Here is a 16,143-nt window from a genome sequence, read left to right on the forward strand (position 1 = left end):
CAAATAAGAGATCTAGACTAGATAACTTCACAGGTGAATTTTACCAAAGATTTCAAGAAATAACACTTATCAACCTTAAACTATTCCAAAAATTTCAATGGAGGGGAAGAGTCCTAAACTCATTTTATGAGGTCAACATTATCTTAATTTCAAAACCAGATAAAGACACTGCAATGAGAGAAAATTATAGGACAATATCCCTGATGAACATAGATGCTAAAATCCTCAACAAAATATTAGCAAACTAGGTTCAGCAATACATTAAAAAGACTGTAGACCATGATCAAGTAGGATTTATTCTGGGAATGCACAATATCCACAAATCAATAAATGTGATACACCACACAAACAAAATGATGAATAAAAAATTGCATGATTATATCAATAGATGCAGAAAAGCATTTGATAAAATCCAGCACCCAATGATGCTAAAAATCTCTCAGTAAAGTGGGAAAAGAGGCAACATACTTCAACATGATAAAAAGCCATATATGACAAACCCACAGCCAACATCAAACTCAATGGGCAAAAACTACAAGCATTTTTCTAATGATCAGGAACAGAATAGGGATGCCCACTTTCATCTTTCTTACTCAACATAGTACTGGAAGTCCTAGCCACAGCAATCAGACAAGAAGAAGAGATAAAAGGCATCCAAATTGGATAGGAGGAAGTAATACTGTCATTATTTGCAAATTACATAATACTGTGTATAGAAAACCCTAAAGATTCCACCAAAAATCTACTAGAACTGATAATTAGATTCGGTAAAGTAGCAGGATACAACATAAATTATCCAGAAATTTGGTTGCAGTTTTAGACACGAATAATGAACTATCAGAAGGAGAAACTAAGAAAACAATACTATTTACCACTGCATCAAAAAAAAAATAAAATAAAACACCTAGGAATCAATGTAACCAAAGATGTGAAAGACCTGTACTTGGAAAATTATAAGACACTGAAGAAAGAAACTAAAGAAGCTACAAATAAGTGGAAACACATACTATCTTCTTAGATGGGAAAAATTAAGATCATTAAAATGTCCACATTGCCCAAAGCAATCTATACATTAAAAACAATTTCTATCAAGATGCCAATGGTGTATTTCAAAGGCTAGAAAAAATATTGCAAAAATTTACATGGAACTCCAAAAAAACCCAAATAGCCACAGAAATTTTGAGGAAAAAGAACAAAACTTGGAGGAATCTTGCTATCTTATATCAAACTAAAATATAAGGGCATAGTAATAAAAAGAGTATAGTATATAGATCAGTGGATCAGAATAGAAAGCCCAGAAATAAAGCCATGCTTTTATGGTCAATTAATATCTGACAAAGTAGGCAAGACATATAATGAGGTTTAAGACATTCTATTTAATAAATGGTGTTAGGAAAATTGGACGGGCATGTGCAAAAAAAAAAAAAAGAAATTAAACCACCTACTTATACAATGCACAAAAATAAACTCAAAAGGGATGAATGACCTGTATATAAGACTTGAAACCATAAAAATCCTGAGAGAAAACATAAGCAGTAAAATCTCGAACATTTTTCACAGCAATATTTTTTCCCCATGTATCTCCTCAGGCAAGGGAAACAAAGGAAAAAATAAACAAATGAGACTACATTAAACTAAAAAGTTTTAGCACAGCAAAGGAAACCATCAACAAAATGAAAAAACAACCCACTGCAAGGGAGAACATATTTGCCAAGAGGTTAATATTCAAGATTTATAAAGAAATTCTAAGCCCTAGCTGTGTAGCTCGGTGGATTGAGCACGGGCTTCGAACCAAAGTGTCACAGGTTCAATTCCCAGTCAGGGCACATGCCAGGGTTGCAGGCCATGACTCCCAGCAACTGCACACATTGATGTTTCTCTCTCTCTCTCTCTCTCTCTCTCTCTCTCTCTCTCTCTCTCTCTCTCTCTCCCTCCCTTTCCTCTCTAAAAATAAATAAATAAAATATTTTAAAAAATGAAATTCTACAACTCAACACCAACAAAAAAAAAATCAATTAAAAAATGGGCTAAGGACCTAAATAGGAATTTCTTCAGAGAGGACATACAGATGGACATGAAAAGGGCTGATGGACATGAAAAGAGCTCGATGCCACTAGCCGTCAGAGAAAAGAAAATTAAAAACACAATGAAATTATCTCCTCACACATGTCCAAATGTCTACCATCAATTAATCAACAAATAACAAGTGTTAATGAGGATGTAGAAAAAAGGGGACCCTCCTGTATCATTGGTAGAAATGCAGATTGGTGCAGCCACTGTGGAAAACAAAATAGAGTTTTCACAACAAATTAAATATGGAACTGCCTATGACCCAGTATTTCCACTTCTGGGAATATATCCTAAGAATCTGAAATACTGATTTGAAAGAACATATTTGTCCATATATTCATTGCAGCATTATTTATAATACACAAGATTTGGAAGCAGCCAAAATGTCCATCAACAAATGAGTGGGTAAAATAACCTGTGGTACATTTACACAATGGAATACTACTCAGCTGTAAAAGAAGAAGAAGAAGAAGAAGAAGGAGGAAATCTCATCTTTTTTGACAGCATGGATGGACCTGGAGAGTATTATGCTAAGTGAAATAAGCCAGTCAGGGAAAATCAAATACCATACGATTTTTGATGTTCCAGATGTTACTTACATCTGGAATCTAATGAACAAAGTAAGCTAATAAACAAAACAGAAACAGATCCATAGAAAGAGAGAACAGACTGACAGCTGTTAGAGGGGATGGGGCAGGGAGGCTGGGTAAAAAAAGGTGAAGGTATTAAGCCAAAAAAGAGAGAAGGGAGGAAGGGGCAGAGGGAGAGGGAGAGGGAGAGGGGAGGGAAGGAAGGAAGGAAGGAAGGAAGGAAGGAAGGAAGGAAGGAAGGAAGGAAGGAAGGGAGGGAGTGGCGGGGGGGAGGGAGGGAGGGAAGAAGGGAGGGAGGGAGGGAGGAAGGGAGGAAGGAAATCCTAGACAGGGACAACAATATGGTAATTACCACAGGGAAGGAAAGTAGGGGGAACTAGGAGAGAGTGAAGGGGGTATAAGTGTTGATTTGTTGATTGAAGGAGGCTTGCTTGGGGTGGTAAACACATAATACAATATATAGATGATGTACTACAGACTTGTACATCTGAAACCTATATAATTGTATTAACCAATGTCACCCAAATAAATTTAATAAAATTGCATTTTAAATCTAAAATGAGGTATAGCTTAATATAGTAAAGTCATATTAAAGAATTTGAACTTCAATCTAAACATGTGTGGGAGGCCAATGAATCAATTTAGGAAGGGCAGCCAGTTGTTTCAGTGAAGCATTATGAATAATCAACCTTGGCTACTGTGAGGGTGGAGTGAAGGACAAGGCAAGAGGCAGGAGTATTAAGATGAGGGTGTTGTACATTGCTTATGCTGGTCCGAACCAGGTGAGAGACAAGGGGGATTAAAGAGAAGTGGATGAATCCAAGAGGGCTGTTTTAGGAAGCATTGCTACTGCTTAGCAATCAATTGAATTTCAGTGTCAAGATAATGAAGGTCCAAATATAATGAACACCTGATAGATGATGGTATGCTTCATTAAGATAAGAAACACAAAAGAAGGACAGGTGTAGGGAGTGGAAGAAAAAGATGAATTTCACTTTAGATATTTAAAGCTTAAATTATCTGTTTCTAGCTTTCAGACTAGTATGTGGATTATAAACTCAGAAGGAAATTTGGATTAGACGCACTGATTTGGGAGCCATTGACTTGCATGTGATAGCTGAAATTATGAGGGGCTGGGTAAGATGCCCCTGTGGAGAGCACAGAACAAGAAATAATTGTACAGACCTCTGGAGAATATTCCATTTTAAGGAAAAGGACAGAAGTAGTCTACAAGGGACTCTCTAAATGTGTTTATGTATGGGTGGTAGGGGGAATGGGCAGGGGGAATAGGAGAGTTAAAATTGGGGTTTGCACAGTCTGAATCACTCCAAGTTTACCTATCACTTTCTGCCCTGCTTTCCACAGTTACTTTTTCAAATTTCTTAAGTCTCCCACCCCTTCCCTTCTTAGCCTCAGATGAAGAAGATCATTTCAAGTGAGAGAGAGCTTAGTTAAATTTCATCAAGTACTATGGCTGATGAGAAGTCCTCTGGGGAATGAACTGCCAACAGATTCCTGGTGACACTGGTGAAAGCAGTTAATGCAGAGGAGAGGAGTTGGATTTGACCCCAGGTGAGTAGAAGTGGAAAGTAAGGAATCAGGTGCATCAGGTTTGGTGATTAAGAGAAGGGGGGAGTCAGGGAAGTGGCAAAAGGGCAGAGTGGCACTTAGGACATTTTATTTTGGCTTTGCTTTCTTGCTCCCCACACCTCCACAATTAGCAAGTTTAAATACTGGTTTGAAGGATGGATCAGAAAGCAAAAGGCTGACAATAAATAAAAGAGAAGAAAAAATCAATATGCAAAATCCTTTTTTAAAAATAATTCTTTTTTATCCTCAACTGAGGACATATTTTCATTGCTTTTTTTTTTTAGATTTTACTTATCTTCAGAGAGGGAAGGGAGGGAGAAAGAGAGAGAGAGAAAAAAACATCAATGTGTGGTTGCTGGGGGTTGTGGCCTGCAACCCAGGCATGTACCCTGACTGGGAATCGAACCTGAGACACTTTGGTTCGCAGCCTGCGCTCAATCCACTGAGATACACCAGCCAGGGTGCAAAATCCTTTTTAAAAAAGTTTTGATCACAGTCTGGATAGAAGTACCATGTTTGTCCTAAAAACAGGGACATTTTTCCATAGTATCAGGAGGCAAATAGAGAACTGGTAAATAAATGCAAGTTCTTTTTTCTGATTTTTGGCATGAAGTCTTGGCTCTCCCAGTATGAAAGTTCTACATTCACTGAGGAATGAGGCCAAGCTATCTGCTGAGCTTGATCGGAGAGGTGGTGACAAGAGAGATTTGAGAAGAGAAGGTTGGAAAAAAGGAGCTTTGGAAAACACAGATGAAAAGCTAAACAAAAAAGCATAGAATGGTTCTTTACTGGTAGTTTTGGCTTTGCTGTGCCAGATTTTACTTTTAACTTAAAAAAAGATTTTTTCCCTTCAGAAGACAATACTAAGCAGACAATGCTTAGGAGACAATGCTCCCAGCATTACAAACAAAACAATAGCAACAGCAGAAGCCTTGAGCTAAAACATATTTCTCATATACACATTCCAGTAACTGGAAGTATGTTTAAGTCCAACAAAACCTTTTTTATAATGCAAGAAACTCAAATGTTTAAAATGTTTCAAGTCTTTTATCCATTCATAGGGTTAATAATTGATCAAATCAATCCCTATGTGAAATTTATCTTTAATAAAAATTTCAAAGGAAAAGAGGGGGGAGAGAAGACTCTGAACGGGAAAAAGCAGGGACGAGGGGTTAAGGTGATACACTGACTTATATTTGTAGCCTTTCCTGAACATTATCCTCTTGGCCTCCTCGATATTTATCGTTCCTTCCACATTTCACATAGTGTAAGGACTCAACATGTTTGCCTCAAAATGCTGAGGATCTTGCAGAAAATGTAATTCCTTCAGCTCATGAAAGAGGAGTAGAAAGTTTCTACAGAATTTAAGATGGGGAACAATTCCACTAAATAGTTATTAATTTGACACCCCTCTCTTACGCTATCTAAAAATAGTAAAATCCAATCAGCCAGGGAAGTTTTCCAAGCATTTTATGCATGTTAGCTAACTTAACCGGTACATCAACTCAATGAAGTAGGCACTGATTTTATACTTATTTAGAAATGGTTAACCTGAGGTACAGAGTAGATAAGTGGCCTATCCAGGATCACTCAGCAAGTAATAGAACTGAAACTAAAAACAGACATCCTGGATGAGTGTCCACACTCTTCATCACTGTGCACATTTCCTTTTATAATTAGTATTTCATTTCTTATGTTGCTATGGTCTAGGATACTTTCAATGCAGTTTATTATATGGTAAATGATGTATAGTCCAACACTAATATTGGTAAAATCATCACTATATAATCTTGAAAACTTTTGAAAAAAACTCATTGCTTTTGCAATAGAGGATAGTAATACTACATCTGTCATGATTTCCTGTGACTACATCTTGACATGGTGTCTGGCATATGGAAAAAATAATAAATAAATATTACCTTATCTTTACTAGTATATTATCTTTTATTACTTTTATTCTTATTGTTTTATCATAATGATTTTATTACTTTTCTTATTCATATATTATCTTAAATTATGGCAACTTAATACTGCTTTCTCCTTACTCTTGTAATAACACTGCCCCCATCCCACTACCTATACTTAATGAAATTGCTATTTCTTTGCTCTGTGTATCCATTTGGTCATTTTCTAAATTTATTTTGACAGGTTATGTTGTTATCTTATTGAGCGGGCTGCCACATGGTTTCTTGACATTTGCATTCAGCATTACAGTCTTCAATCCTTACTGCAGGATTACATGTACTATGGAAAACATCTAACTACCTATGTATCATCTACATACACATTACAGCCACAATATACCTATATTGTTTCATACTTTGCAAAACATTTCATAAATGTTTAATTACCTCTCCAAATTAGTAAGATAATTGCAGAGGGAAAATCTCAGACCTCTCTGCCTGGAGGCACTCAAACCATTAAATCTCCATTTTCATAACAACCTTCCCCACTTCTCTCACTCTCCCCCCTTCCTTGTCTATCTGTACTGCCACAGGGGCTGGTGCTTCCTTCTCCCCTGGCTTCTTTTGTGTCCAACCAGCCGAGGCCCCCAATCTAGCTGTTTATGTCAATACTAACCCAGCCAATACCTCTTAACTGTCTAAAAATACACAATATTTTAGTTGTATATTTAGTCTTACCAGTTAATTTTTGACAATTTTGTTTACCCCTCTACAAGTGTAACTACAGTCAAGAGAGTACCTGGGACTAATTAGCAAACCCATTGACCTTTTGAAAGTCCTCACTTGCCTTAACTGTGGCTGTTGATAACACTGCTTATCATTTCCTCTTTTTATGACTCCACAGTGCATTCATTGACTCAAGTTTCATCTCTGTGCCTTACTTAACTGTGGAGGATTAAGTCAGCACAGGTGTAAGAAACAGTTAGGGCAATGTAAAATATCTCACGATAACTGATGTTTTCTCTACCTCTTCCAAACTCCAAATACTTAGAGCATGTATTTCTTACAAAACAATAAAATCAATCCCTGTACTATAAGTGTGCACATGTATTTTCTTAATGACAAATCATAAAATAATTGAACACAGATTCATCTCTATCACTTGTTTGCATCAGGGTCTAACACAATATCGTGTGTGTATTCAATAAATACCTGTTTTATCAACAATAGACGAGTTGACGGAGGCGTGTTTTCCTATTAAATCTTTACTAGGGTTACACAATGATAAGCTTACTTATTACTTTCAAGGAATGTTCTAAATGCTAAGAAAAAGGTAGCAGTGCTCTTTGTTAAGCTTCTCTTAATTGAATATTCACTCTGTAACAGGCAATTTACATATATTCATCCAATTATTTCTCTCTGCTACCGTTTTATGAAGTAATATCTGTGGTAACATGTGAAGAACAGAGGTGTAAAGACATTAAGATGCCCCAGATGATATATTTCAGCAAGTAGTAACACCAACACATGAACCTGAAGTACCCGCCCTTCCTTCAGCCTAACCCCAACCCTGTCTCATTTTGATAACAAGGTGAGGCTCAATATTCACCTCCCACAGTAATGAAGCTCCACTGGATCCAGAAACCTCATTATTCTCTTCCTTCTCTAAATGCCAATGACACACATAGAAGATTCTACTATGAACTGCTTGTTTCTTTGTTCATGAATATCAGTTTTATCTCTCCAATTCACTACTGAGAAAATTAAGAGAGGGCATAATGTGATACACTTTTTCTGAAGCTCCTAACTCCAACTGAAGGGAATAGTAATTACATAAAGTAGCTACATGATTTTTGATAGTTTCTACTTTGTTTTTTAACTTTTTTTTTCAGAATAATCCAATCCCTCTCATGAGCAAGATTTAAACAACAGAAATAGTTCTCAAGTGCTTGCTTGTAATTCATGCAAAGAAAAAAATGCCCACTTGTGATCGTGTGCTTATTTTTTGTTATAGGAAAGGAGGATAGTTATTACAAAGAAACATTGCTGGAATTTTTCAAATTACATTAAAACTTCAATTTTTGAATAACTTTGCAATGTACCTAAAAACTATTTTTGCAATAAATGATTATATAAAAATAAAAACTGACAACCTGTCAAGGATTGGACCAAAAATTATACAGAACACCCTTTTATTTTCTAGATCTTATTTATTTGTTTTTTCAACAGTCTTCCCTCCCAGATTGAACCCATCAATGGTAACCCTGTGTAATATTCATTGTTCTGCTGTGCTGTCTGGACATCACCTGGCAAAGAGAGCCATCAGTAAATATTTATTAAACAAGCACTAATTGTCTTGCTAAAGGCAATGATTGCTTATGCATACATATAACATATATAATGATAATCTATGTCCATTAACCCTGTGTTATTAATGATACTAAGCATTCAATCCTCACTATAGCACTATAGGAAAGTATTGCCATCTCCATTTTACTAAAGAGGAAACTGATCTGGGGAAGATCAGTGACTTGCTAAATGAGTGACACAACGTGCTAAGTGCTGGAGCCAGAATTTGCATACTGATAATTCTATGCCAGAGCCTACACACTTACATACAGAAAGAGATCAAGACAGTACAGAAACCCTGATATTTCTCTTCAAATTGGGTTCAGTTGAATTCTCTTGCTGGAGAGGCATGCCAAAAATACAAAGAAAGAAAACCCCAACTTACGCAACCTTGGTGGCAGCCCTGACCATTTGGTCATTTTTAATATGATAAAAATTTTTGAAGTCATTTTTAATAAAATGTACTGTTTCTAGCTTCCTAGACTTTATGTACTGAACTAATATGGCTGAAGCATTTCAATACTTGAAACACATTCAAAATTCGCCTTCTCAGCCCTCACTGAAACACTACCACTCCTTGCAACAAAGCACAGATAGGCACCTGCCAGTAGTCTATGACAACCGCAACTCTATTGATTATACACCAGATAACAGCAGTGTGCTCTGTGTATACTCCGTGCAACTCTAACAGGCTAGGTCCTTAATGCAATTCTCACATTTGCTAAATAGATGAAAGTACTTCTAGAGGCTGATGCATTTTTTTCTTTATCTCTCTCTGTACTTTCCTAGAATTATATTAATAACATTTAAATGATGCTTCAAACTCAATTGACTAACAGGTTTTTGTGCACTCAAAGCAATGGAAAAAGCCAGAAGCTACAAAAGTAAGAGAAAACTGTAGAAAATGAAACAGTTGGGTGTCTTTATTTTTCTTTATAAGTGAGACCACGTGTGGGGACAGATGTATATGTGTATGTGTGTTGCTAAATAAATGAATATGTTAAATGAATACATTTCAATTGAGGGTACTGCTAATCCAGTCCACCTTTTTCTTCTCACCACACTGAAAGTAGAAATGCTGGAGAAAACACTGTTGTGATTAGAGTAAAACACTTTCACTCTAAATATAACTTTATTTTTCACCTTTTTCTGGCCACCTAGTTGAAGGTTGGTAGTAACACACACCAGCATGGGACTCAGGAATAGTGGTAGTAAGCATGTCTTAAATGTTTATGTATGTCCAAGGTCTTCTCCTCAACCATTGAAGAAACCCAGTATATGTATATATGTATGTATATGCACATGTGTGTGTGTATATATATATAGGCACTGGTTAATACACACACACACACACACACACACTGTGCATATACATACATACACTGTGTGTGTGTACATGCACTGTCAAAATACATATTCTCAGTGGCACAAATGTTTGTTGTTCTTCACTCAAACATTACAGAAGCAACTTGAGATAACAGGAATTATAAGCTTTATGGTATAACAGACAGAGGTCATAAAGACAACAAGTATCTAATCTAGTTTATGAGTGTCTATCTTTACGTCATCTTCAGAACCTCCTGTTTCTTTGTACATTTGCACCTTTGATTCCATAAAGATATTTTTGTAAACATACATGTAAATATTAAGGACAGAGAAGAACAGCGTGAACATGCCCAATGGTTTTAAGAGTCTAAGGACCCAGTACTCACCTCTTCGTTGTAAGCGAGTCAAACAAACAAGAATGGAAAGTGACTGCTGGACGGGACAGAACCAAACCTGATAGTTTATGCTACTTACATTGCTTAATGACTTTTCCTTATTTTAATTATTATTCCCTCCTTTATTCCCTCCTTGATGTACCTTACCTGACTTCCATCTGTATAAGAGTGTTACAAAAAGCCACAGTTGCAAACTTCCATAAAGGTTGTCATTGTTTCTCTAACAAAACTTACTAAACAAATCTCCATTCTCTTCTCTAGGCCACTTAATTGTCCAAACTTTCTTACCCCTTTACCTGTATATTCCGCCCTTGATCTGCTTTCTTTTATACAAAACACACACATGTGGGAGGTTAATTGATTCAGCACAGCTTGTCCAACCCAGCAATGAGCAGGGGGAAAAAAACTATCTTATTTTTTTACCAGATCATGAATGAAAGGCTATGTTTCACACTGTCTCCCATGGGGCAAGGTGATGAACTAATCATGTTTTGATCTACTAGGTCACAGCAAATAATTAAAACAAATGTTACAGTCATCTGTGTGGTGTGATCCTGTAACAAGTCAGAATGGATTTTCCATAAATTCAAGAAAAGATCTTTAAAGCCCTAATTTAAAATCCACACCTTAGCTAATTAAGAACAGTATGGCTAAATTAATGCATCATTTCACATCTAAGGTGTTGATAATGTACAATCTTAAGTACAGGAGGAGAGAAAATTTTAATTTTTTCTTCTGTACTTAGCTCTTCCAAAATCTAAAGTGTCTGCTAAAAAAGACACACACTCTACAGGTTTTGTGATCACCACGACAAAGGAAAGCATGTTTGCTTACACTGGGTACTGATCATCTGACATCTTCCCATCAAAAAACAAGTATCAGGTACCATAAAAAAAGTTTCTTAGCCAAAGTGGCGCTAACATTAGAAGAGCTGGACAAAGATGCTGAGAAAATTATATCAGGAATTATAAATATATGGCTTACATGTGGATCTACCTACAAGCAATATATTATCTTACCATATTTTCAATATCCAAAGTGTGATCTCAGTACTTTATGTACATTCTTATGAGGCAGGCATGATTAGCCCTATTTAATAAACAGAAATTCTGATGTACAAAGAAACAAGAAGGTTCTACAATGTAATTTTTTCAACCCTCACCAAAGGACATTTTTTTTTTCACTGCTTTTGGAGAGAGAGGAAGAGAAGGAGGAAGGGAAAGAAAGAAATATCGATTGCTTGTCTCTCATATGAACCCAGACCAGGGATCAGAAGCACATGGACTGGGGATCGAACCCTCAACATAGGCATGTGCCCTGACCTAAGAATCAAACCACAACTCTTTGGTTACAGGATGATGCTCCAACCAACTGAGCCACACCAGCTGGAAGGTTCTACAATTTAAAAGTGACTTGAGTGTCTAGTTTTTGTTAGTTTTTTAATGTGGTAAAAAAAAAAGTGTAGGCCAAACATATTTCTAAAATCGTTCTGGACAATTCTGAAAATGTCTGATTCTCAGATTTTCATCCTAGTTTTTATTTCAAATATTACAAAAACCTCTTCATACAATGCATATTCTTAAATTATTTCTACAGCTCATATTATTTGCAACTTAGTTGATAAACTATTTTACAGCTACATTTTCATTAATCCTTTCAGTGTGTTCAAGAAAAGAGTTTTGAAGCAGCTTTAATTTACTTATATTTGCATAAGTGATTAGGAAAAGATGTATAATAATAGGGGATAAAGTAGGTTTGCTCTAAAATGTTACTTTTTTCTAATTATTATCCTAATGCACAACTTAACAAAAATCTAAATACATAACTTTAATTCAATTGCAGCTAAAACCAAAGAATAGCTATTCAAAAATTTTAAATGAAATTAAGAATTACTATACAATAATGACATAGTAATCATCCTCAGCTAAATATCATATTCATTATCAATAAATTATTTTTAAACATATGTATATATTTCTAAACAACATAAAGCAGATAATTATATCAAGTCAATCAAAAAAATGTGGCAAAATTAATTCAACTGAAAATAACATATGACAATTATGATTGATGATTTAATAACATCTAACCAAGAATTATAAAATAGTTTTATATTTTTTATAAAACCATACAAATTTCAAAAGCTCAATATTTATTTCAGTAACCTGATTCCAATTTTGCAGAAACCAAGCAACAACAAACATTTTTAATTATTGCATGATTAAAACTATTTTTTCAATCCTTTTTGGTTGTATGAAAAAAACTTTGAAATAAATAATTTGGGAATTTTATTTCATATTTTTTCTTTTTTGTATAATAGATGGGACAAATGTTTAAATATTATGAGACTTATAAATATTACTTGTAATGTAAAATAATAATAAATACAAAAATAATTAATTTGTAATCATATAAAAGACTTGAGAAATTTGTAAAATATTAAACAACCTGAAAAGTAATACACAGTTTTGATCAGTATCTTCTATTTTACCTCCCTTTAATTTACCTCAGATAAATTATTATGTAAATTATTATTTACATAATAAACACTATACTTAATGGCAGATAAACTGTTAGTGATGTGCTCTGTTAAAACACAAATTAAAGTATTTTAAAAGTATTAGCCATTCTATGATTTTGAAGTTTTACAAAGTTAAAATATTTCCCTAAAACCCACAGGAATAATTAAAGTCCATGAAACAGCAGAAGTTTTCACCTCCTGTGAGCACTGCCACACCACACTCAAAGCCACAGCTGCTATTTTACACAAAACTGCTGTAAAAATAGACTTCTTATTTGCACATGTGACTTGTTTTGAATGGCTTCAGTACTTACTGCTTTCAATGCCCCAATCAGCACATAATCCTTAACCTCGGCATTTTACAACTGGGTAATAAACATAGTAAAAAATGGCTTTTGCAGAAAACTTAGCAATTAACCAAGAAAATGTATTTTTAACATAAATTTGCTAAACTTGATTAACACATTACCCAATAGTCAAATCACATGCCTCAGTTGAAAACATCTGTATTAAGCTGGCTTGCTAATATTGAAATATAGATTCATTAGTAAACTATTATATCACAGTGTTAAGCATGTTTAATTCATCATCACAAGCCACTTTTTATCTGGTCAATTGCGTGTGTGTAAAACTTAACTGTTACGTATCTGATAGTTGTATCATGTCAACATACACTAATTTTCATTCAAATTATATTTAGTAATATAATAAAACCAATAAAAGCTTGCCTTTCCCTGTTTTACAATGAATTCTGTCTTTCAGTGATTAATTTCTATTTCTTTAACTTTATGTTGTATCTATAAGAAAGTATTAATTTTAAAACCATTATTTAGGCTAAAAATACTAAACTACATGATTGACATTCATTTTATGACATTTTGCTTCTATATTTTCTTTATTCTTGGCTTCAAAACTGTTACATAGGATTAGTAAATTGGAATGTCACAAGATATTCACCTTCTTACTTACTCTACAGCATATGAAACTTTGAGATACAGCTCCTTCTCTTGCCACTCTATGCCTCTTATACCCATTAACTTCTTATCTGATACTGAGTATCATTTTCTTGAAATGAGAAAACCATTTTTGAAGATTATAACAATGAGTCAGAGTTGATTTGCTCTATTTTGTGTTTATATGCCATTGGAAACACAAATTTCTCATTAAGGGTCAAAATCGATAGAACCATGTAAAGATCTCATTAATAAGATTAATTAGTGTTGAATGTTAGCTATGCCAGAAAATATTTCAGTTGGTTATTAATTGAGTGAGCAAAATTCAAGAAAAAATCATTTTCTGTTTGTTATTTTATTAATATCAGATGGAAATTTTCCATAATAGTGTATAAACTACTAATGTTAACAACTTTAATGTTCATATCAAGGGTTGGAGAAATAAATGATCTAAATAGAGAAAAAAAGTTTAATATCCAAAGTGCCCATGTCCTTTTTTTTTCCCATTGGAATGAGAGAACAGAATATACTTTAACTTGGAGTTACTTCCCTGTTAGAGAGGATGATGGAGATCAACAACTAAATACAAATATGTCAGCATTTTCCCTCAAAATGCTAATCCACCAAAAATCCATCAGCAACTAGTTATCTTTAAAGTTTAGCAACTGGTACTGATTACTTGTGATGATGATAAAGCAGATTACTTCCACATATTTCACAACTATCCACTCCCAGTATAAAAAGAAAGTAAACTTTAAATTAAAAAATATATTTAATTGCCATTACTCTGTATTGTTGTCCACAAATGGACAACCTAAGCACTTTTTATGTGGAAGGTACATAGTGTACATGGATGATGATGCTTAGAATTAAGAATATTAATATTCCAAGGTGAGGCACAGGCATAACTGAAAAAGTGTTATATCAACATCAGGAAGAAGGCTGTATTCTACTGTTCAAAGTTTAATTACTGAAGCTCTTTTATTTATCAATAAAACAAGGAATGCAACAATATTTAATTTCATCAATGTTTTGTGAAGGATGTTTTTCATTATTGCTCACTAAGGGAGACAGTTATTTTGATCCATGTTAAGTCCTGAGCAATGCACATACTGACAGACTGCACTCTAAGTAAACAGAAAACATGCCACACTACATGGTGTTTCTGACTCAACACCAGGAATGCTTTCAACAGCAGACTGTTATCACCAGACTGTAACACTGAATGGCTATGCTTGACTCTGGTGGTATAGCCTGCCGTACCACCTTAGCAACAGGGGAGAAGAAACTGAGACTTTAAGTTTTCACAGGGTAAAAAGCTGTTGCTAAGTAAACATAACAACCAAAAATTTAGAAAACTGTAGTTTAGTTTTTTTTTATAAACTAGTTCAACTACTTCACAAGTTTAATGGTTTATTTACCCAATTCAATACACATATGCAAAGCAGATAAAAGGCAAAAACAAATCTCTGTGATAAACTTGTAGCAAACCTACTCCCACTTCCCACAAAGAAGCAGTTACCTTTTACCCAGCTCAAGACAAAAATCAACCTAAGGACCAATTGTGAAAGATTATCTTTTCTTCTTGATCTCTTACCCTCCTTTTCTAGTTTTTTTTTATTTTTTTTACATTTCATGCTGTCATTGACTGTGATCTTCAAACAACTACTTGCTTAAACCCCAAAGTCTCTAGAGTCGTGTAGTGTCAGCTCTGTAAAGACTTGGGAGCAAAACCAAGCCTATCCCCCACCTGCTTCCCATGTCCCCACTGTGTCCCCACTCGGGTAGAGTGCCTCACCAGTTTTCCTGTGGTCTTTCTCTGGGTGGTACTTACCTGCTGCTCCCCAGGCTCCGTAGATTTCACCAGATGCTTATCCTTGTACAGAGACCAGAGGCCAATGTTGGGCAGGAATATCAAAGCCACCATGAATAACAAAGTCATCTGCAGAAATCTCTTCTGTTTCCTCTTCATTGCAAATTGTAACAGGTATGAAAAGTTAAAGGAGATGGTTCCCTGGCTGCTTCTTGCGTTTAATGGCAAAGTCCTTGCCTCTCCCTGCGAAGCACCAGAGACTGAGGAGAAGCTAAAAACTTTTGTTGCGTGCTCAGCACCAATCTGCAGGATTCAGAGGGAGTTGAGCATCTGCAGAACAAACACACAGTTACTTTCCCCCCAGAAAACTATGACGAAGGCAGTATCTATTGGCTTAGAAGTAAATGACTTGACTGAGGTAATCACTAAGCCTGTTGACCTCCATTAATATAAAGCAGATGGAGTAAGTATCATTGTTTCATAAACTAACCATAAGTTATAAAAAGTCAATGGCGTGCTAGATACTTAGGGAAACGGGAGTTTGGGTATCCCCCCTCCCCCAGTGCAGAGGGCTGGGTTGGGGAGAAGCGGGGTAAGTAGCTAGGACTGCGTGGGAGGAAACCGCTCAGCCC

General features: G+C 35.2%; 1 protein-coding gene across 1 annotated transcript in view; it reads right to left on the bottom strand.

Annotated features, from left to right (window-relative positions):
* GALNTL6 (polypeptide N-acetylgalactosaminyltransferase like 6) overlaps positions 1-15,834 on the bottom strand; it is an 875,194-nt gene extending 859,360 nt beyond the window's left edge. The window contains exon 1 of the mRNA XM_045830767.1: positions 15,533-15,834. Coding sequence (XP_045686723.1) covers positions 15,533-15,670 — 138 coding nt within the window. The 5' untranslated portion in view covers positions 15,671-15,834. The remainder of the gene's footprint in view (positions 1-15,532) is intronic.
* Positions 15,835-16,143: the final 309 nt, after the last annotated feature.

The sequence above is a fragment of the Phyllostomus hastatus genome, unplaced genomic scaffold (assembly GCF_019186645.2).
Source record: "Phyllostomus hastatus isolate PE091 unplaced genomic scaffold, TTU_PhHast_1.1 phas_contig_159, whole genome shotgun sequence".
Taxonomy (NCBI): domain Eukaryota; kingdom Metazoa; phylum Chordata; class Mammalia; order Chiroptera; family Phyllostomidae; genus Phyllostomus; species Phyllostomus hastatus.